Genomic DNA, 6,127 nt, shown 5'->3' with positions numbered 1-6,127 from the left:
CACCACCACACCTGGCTAATTTTTATATTTTTTGTAGAGATGGGGTTTTGCCATGTTGCCGAACTCCTGAGCTCAAGCAATCCACCCACTTTGGCCTCCCAAAGTGATGGAATTATAGTGTGAGCCAACCTGCCCGGCCTGGCATCAAATACTTTCACATTGTTTTGCTACTATCACTATACTGCACAAAACTGTTTAATTCTGCAAAGCTGAAACTCCATAGAGAATAATTTAAAATTATTCTCTATTTGCTGGTCCCTTTACCCTCTGGCAAACACCATTCTACTTTCTTTCCTGTGAGTTTGACTACTTTAGGTACCACATATAAGTGGAGTAACACAATATTTGTCTTTTTGTGACTGACTTATTTCATTTGGCATAATGTCCACAAGATTCATCCATGCTGTGGCATGTGTCAGAATTTCCTTCCTTTTTAAGGCTGCATTATATTATATTGCATGAATATACCACATTATGTTTATACATTTCTCTGCTGGTGGACACTGGGTTGCTTTTACTTTTTGGCTATTGTGAATAATAATGCTATGAATATGAGTGTACAAATTATTCTTTAAGTCCCTGCTTTAAATTCATTTGTGTATATACCCAGAAATGAAACTGCTGGATCATATGGTAATTCTATTTTTAAGTTTTTAGGAATCACCATACTGTTTTCCATAACAGCTGCACAAGTTTACATTCCCACCAACAGTGCGTAAGTGTCCTAGCTGATTTTCTTAACTAAAACTTCTTAATCCTAATGTGATGTTATTATTTGAAATCGAATAGATATATTTAAAGAGAGAAAAAAAATATGTTCCCAAAAAGATCCTGAGAAGAGTGGATTCCTGGCCCCTTTCCCCATGATGACATCTGGTTAGGCTGTAGAACCAGGGAAATAAATATAAGTTAAGAAGCACACTTACTTCTTCATAATCTGGATTTCATGGCACCACCGTTCTCTGTTTTTGGTACTTAGTTCTAGGCGACAAGACTTAATTGCTATTTTGAGATCAAGTTCCTGCCAAAATAGAAAATCAACAACAACAAAAAAATTAGGTTCTTGTGCAGATTTATTTGCTGCCAAAGAAATAACCTAAGAAAACAAAACTCTCTTTAGCTTTACTAATTTAACATATATATCCACAGCTCTCTTGAGGCAACACTTTTTTAAAAGATGAACCATGAGACTATTATACTAATGCATTAAAACTGACCTTCAAACACACAACAGCACATAGGGAAAAGTGACTGAAACTGATTTTATAACAGGTCTCTTCAGAGCACTCTCTCATATATAATGTTAGAAAAAAAAAGATCCTGTTTCCCCAGCAAACCCCTTTCAGAGCTTAGTCAAAACAACTAATATAGGCCCCAGCTTCCAGCATAACTAGAATGAGGAAGGTAATTCAGGGCTTCCTGGACTCCAAACAGTAAGAGAAAGTTTTAATATAACCAAGTCTAAAACAAAAAACTCCAATCCTAATGTTTGCATTTCAAACGACATGAAGGAAAAAAAATCCTACCAATGAGTGTACTTCTGTTTCCATATCCACATAATGAACCTAACATCTCTTGCCTATGACTAGTAATTTAGCCAATTCTGACTGCAATTAAACCAATTCTGATGCACATTACAGGAAATAGCCAGACCCCCATCATATTCTGTCAACACTAATAATGCAGCCCAGAAACAGCAATCAGGGCTAAATAGGCTGCACTATATTTCTGATATCAGGAGGAGAGTTCAAAAGAATTTCCAACATATGTAGTCTCTGACACAAACCAGAGTTGTAATAAAGGCTGTGTATGAATAAAGAAGAAGAGCCCAGGGACCAGGACAGAAAAAATATGTTATAGGTGGGGAAGCAAGACATAGCTTGGATAGGGCAGTGTGAACTGGGAGTGAAAGGAAAAAAGAGGCTAGAGATAAGATGATACTTGCATAGAGAAGGAAACTAGGACAGACTACAAGCTAGCCTACCTGCAATCCTCACTCTCTTCAATCTTCCTTTTGTCATGAGCAGGTACCCAGCTATATCTACGTCCCATGCAAGCCTTTACCACCATAGAGATGAGAATCAAGCACAACCATGAACAACATTAAGCCCTAAATTCTCAGGCTGATAGAGTAGTAAGTTATTTATTTCAAAAATCCCACTGTGTAAGATCCTTCAACTCCTTACTTTATATTTCATCCAATCTGTGAAATTCTACCTTTTCACAAAGAATCTTCTATGAGAAGTTTATAGATGTCCAACAACAACAAAAAAGTTCTGGGTTAAAAAAGTTGGAATATTCTAGAGACAGATAGCGGTGATAGCTGTACAACAATGTGAATGTACTTAATGTCGCTAAACTGTACACTTAACAATAAAGTGATAAGTGTTGTGTTATGTATACTTTACTACAATAAAACAAAAAGTGATGAATTCATCCATCCCCAGCCAGGGACCAAGAAAAGCAGTCACAAAAGCATGCCAGCATGCATCCTTTTTCCTTACAACCAGGCTGATAGGCAGGCTTAGGTAACACAGGCAACATGCTACTGGAAGCACTTAGCTCCCACTATTTTTTTTTGAGTATGTTGTGCCCCTCTGAATTTACTACTTACCATGCTATCACAGGACCTAATGCCTTAGTCCTTCATCTTCCATTCTCTTTCTCCAAGATTTCCTCCTATGCCCTATCTAGAAACCTGCTTCGCAAAACTTCCTCAGTTCTATCAGTTTCAGTTGTCATTCCAATTGCCCTAAACATGCGTATTTTCCCAAGGTAGACTCCCATCTCCCCTTTCTCCTACCCCAAATTATGGACTTCCTCCCTACACCCATATTCCTTTCGATAGCAAATTGTTACTTTTCTTCTTGAATTCATTTCTCTATTCACAAGCCAAGTCCAGGCACTTTAGTCAAATCTTAACTGTTCATCTTGTTCTACATCCATATGTTGTTCTACTCAAATTTACCCTTTACAAAATCATTTTCCTAGAACAACACTTTTTATCTTGACATTTCCTTAAGGCCAATTAATAATGAGGAGGATTATGATCATAGCAGCAATAACAACAAAGGAGCAGCAGGTGCTAACAGTTGAGGGCTTTAATGGGTAAGGTACTGTATTTAGCTTTACATACTTTAACTGGCGGATCCACGATGCATGTAATTATTATACTATACCTATTTTACAGGTAACAAAACAAAGCCTGTATTACAGAAATTACTAGTCCAAGGTTTGTTTACTAAAATGTCCTTTAGGAAAGCATGAACCCCTCAAATGACTGCATAAGGTTGTGTGGATGTGCATCTGTGCATTTTTCTGGGGAAAAGCGTTCACAGCTTTTATTGGTATATCAAAAAAGACACGTCCCAGGCCTGGTGCGGCGGCTCATGCCTGTAATCCCAGCACTTTGGAAGGCCGAGGCAGGTGGATCACCTGAGGTCAGGAGTTTGAGACCAGCCTGACCAACATGGTGAAACCACGTCTCTACTAAAAATACAAAAATTAGCTGGGCATGGCGGCGGGCGCCTGTAATCCCAGCTACTTGGGAGACTGAGGCAGGAGAACCACTTGAATCCGGGAGGAGGAGGTTGCAGTGAGCCGAGATCGCGGCACTGTATTCCAGCCTGGGTGACAGAGTGAGACTCCGGCTCAAAAACAAACAAACAAACAAAACATGACCCAAATATGATTTTTAACTGCTGCTACAACGGTTACACATTCTCTATTAAATCAAAGTAAAATTCTTGAGTCTGATATTAACTGTCCTCCACCGACTAGAGCGCCCCCCATCTCCAATCTATTAATATCCCCTTCCCTTTGAAGCCATGATCTGCACCAACTTACCCTCACACTGTTCCCGACCTGGAATACAACCCCAATTCCAAAGCCCATCCATGCTCCCAAAGGCTTAACTCTGGACTCATCATGAAACCTTCCTTGTCTACTCCAGTCCCCACTGATACCACACGGCCTCCAAGCGCGCGCGCACACACACACACACACACACACACACACACACACGAACACACACATAAGGACGCGCACATTCCAACAGGCAGTCCCCTTCAGCCCTCTTCTCACACATTCGTGCTCACACATACACACTGTGAATCTGCCTGACACTCTACATTCACAAAGAGATATACACACGCATTGTCTCACTCACTAAACACCTGGTCACAGCCTGACACTCATACCCAAGTTCCCCGCAACAGCTCTATCTTTGCCCAGGACCTCAGATACAACCCTGGACTCACAAGCATAGTATTTTTCTCTCTCATACACACACACAAGCCCACTGGCCCACAAATACTGCCCAAGGTCCACCAATCATCTATCCCATACTGTCAGCCCTGTGTTCCACCGCCGCTCCCTCTCGCGCCCCGCCTCACCCGATGCTGGTACAGACAGACGTTCCCGAAGCCGCCGGTGCCCAGCCGCTCCCGCATCTCCCAGGGCCCGCCCGCGCCCGGCCGCAGCCCCGGGGGCCGCTCCATGGGGCGGGAGGGAAAGCGGCCTCAGATTCCGCCGTTGTTCCAAAACCGGTTCCGGGCCGCCGAGGCTCGCGCGTCCTTCTTCTCGCGAGAATAAATGCGTCACTTCCTGTAACTACTGCGAGAATGTCCCCGCCCTAAGTTCTCCCCGGCCGCTACCAGACGCCTGCCGGCGAAGGGGTGGGAAAATGACAGGCACTTGGTCTGCTCTTGGAGTCCCCTAGATATTTTCCGGGAGGGCTGAATGGAACCGCAATGTTTTTCTAGTCTTAGAAAACATAAGATCTCTCCAAACCCCACATTCGCATCTTTTTTTTTTTAAATTAGGACGGGGTCTCCCTCTGTTGCTTAGGCTGGAGTGCAGTGGCGTGATCACGGCTCACTACAGCCTCGGCCTCCCGGAATTTCCCACCTCAGCCTCCCGAGTCGTTGGGATTGCAGGCGCGCACCACTTCGCTTGCTAATTTTTCATCTTTGTTTTTTGTAGAGTCTTGCTACATTGCCCAGGCTGGTCTTGAACTCTTGGCCTCAAGTAGTCCTCTCCTCGGCATCCCAAAGTGTTAGGATTACAGACGTGAGCCACCGCGCCTGGTAATTAGTCTTTGAAAACTTCACGTTGTCTCCACTCCTGTCTACTCTTCACCGTTCTTGAGATCCCTGCCATCTATCCTCCAACTCCACCACCTGCTGATCCCGCACGCCAAAGACCACCAATGATTTAAAGCCTGCGGAATCGGAAAAATACTGCACCAACAGGCCCACTAATAAATCAGCTTTCTTGTTCACTGACTTCCCAATACACCTGCTCCAGGATATCCCAGTCATCCCAAATGACTCAAGGATGTGACTCTATTCCGGAGTAAAGAGTGTTTCTCTGGATTTTGGGAGCTTTTTCCCTAGATGCCTCATGGAGCTCGCTGTCTGGCAGTCCAGTTATCGGTTTGCCAGCACAGTAACTCATTGTGATAAGTGTTTCTGATGGGTGCTGCAGGGCAGCAGAGGCAAGCTTGCCTTGCTGTTGGTGCAGCAAGTGCTTCTGGGTGGCAGATTGCCATAGCATAGGGGAACCAGCTCCTGGTCTTCTATTTGAGAGGGCCATAGCTTCACAGTACCTGGGAGATTTCAATACTCCAAGTAAAGTAATCAGCATGGAATCAAATTCTTGAGAAATGTGATGCTGCAACCAGAATGCTGAGCACTGCATGATACAGACCACGTCGATGTTGTAGGTCATTAGTAACATGCGGTATGGGAGGTTCTGGTTTCTGTAAGTGCATGGTTTCCATGGACTTGGGAGATGATGGTGCCTCTGAGGACATGTCATTTGGCGCTGGGCAGACTGCATAGAGAATTGTGGTACAGATTGTTACAACAGTATGAAGCCCTCTTGTTTGCCTATGGACAGCATAGCCAGTGCTATGTGCTCAATATCCACAGGTGGGGCTGTAATCTCGTAATTCCCACTCACAAGGGGTAAGAAGGGATGCTAAGGACCCAGGGATACTGATGATTGGGCTGACCCCAAAGTGGCCATCTTCGTGGAAACTTGGTTGGTTCCCTTAGGTAACTCTTTAAATGCTCCCATTCTTGGGGCCATAATTTGAGGTTTTTTTTTTCTTTTTTTTTTTTTT

General features: G+C 43.5%; 1 protein-coding gene across 3 annotated transcripts in view; it reads right to left on the bottom strand.

Moving 5' to 3' along the window:
* Positions 1-4,588, bottom strand: part of CHUK (component of inhibitor of nuclear factor kappa B kinase complex) — a 41,291-nt gene extending 36,703 nt beyond the window's left edge. Inside the window, exons 1-2 of one of the 3 annotated variants that reach the window (XR_005200790.1) lie at positions 4,395-4,499; positions 927-1,021 (exon numbers count right to left, since the gene is read on the bottom strand). Coding sequence is in view for 2 of the 3 variants with exons in the window: in XM_017531269.2 (XP_017386758.1) it covers positions 927-1,021; positions 4,395-4,499 (200 nt within the window). In the remaining variant the exon portion in view is untranslated. Of the gene's footprint in view, positions 1-926; positions 1,022-4,394 lie in introns of all 3 variants that reach the window. The other 2 variants (XM_017531269.2, XM_017531270.2) reach the window with 2 other exon arrangements.
* Between the last annotated feature and the right edge of the window lie 1,539 nt (positions 4,589-6,127).

Source organism: Cebus imitator, unplaced genomic scaffold (genome assembly GCF_001604975.1).
Source record: "Cebus imitator isolate Cc_AM_T3 unplaced genomic scaffold, Cebus_imitator-1.0 Scaffold71, whole genome shotgun sequence".
Taxonomy (NCBI): Eukaryota; Metazoa; Chordata; class Mammalia; order Primates; family Cebidae; genus Cebus; species Cebus imitator.
The sequence above is the reverse complement of the archived record's forward strand: the minus strand, read 5'-3'. Positions and strand labels throughout refer to the sequence as shown.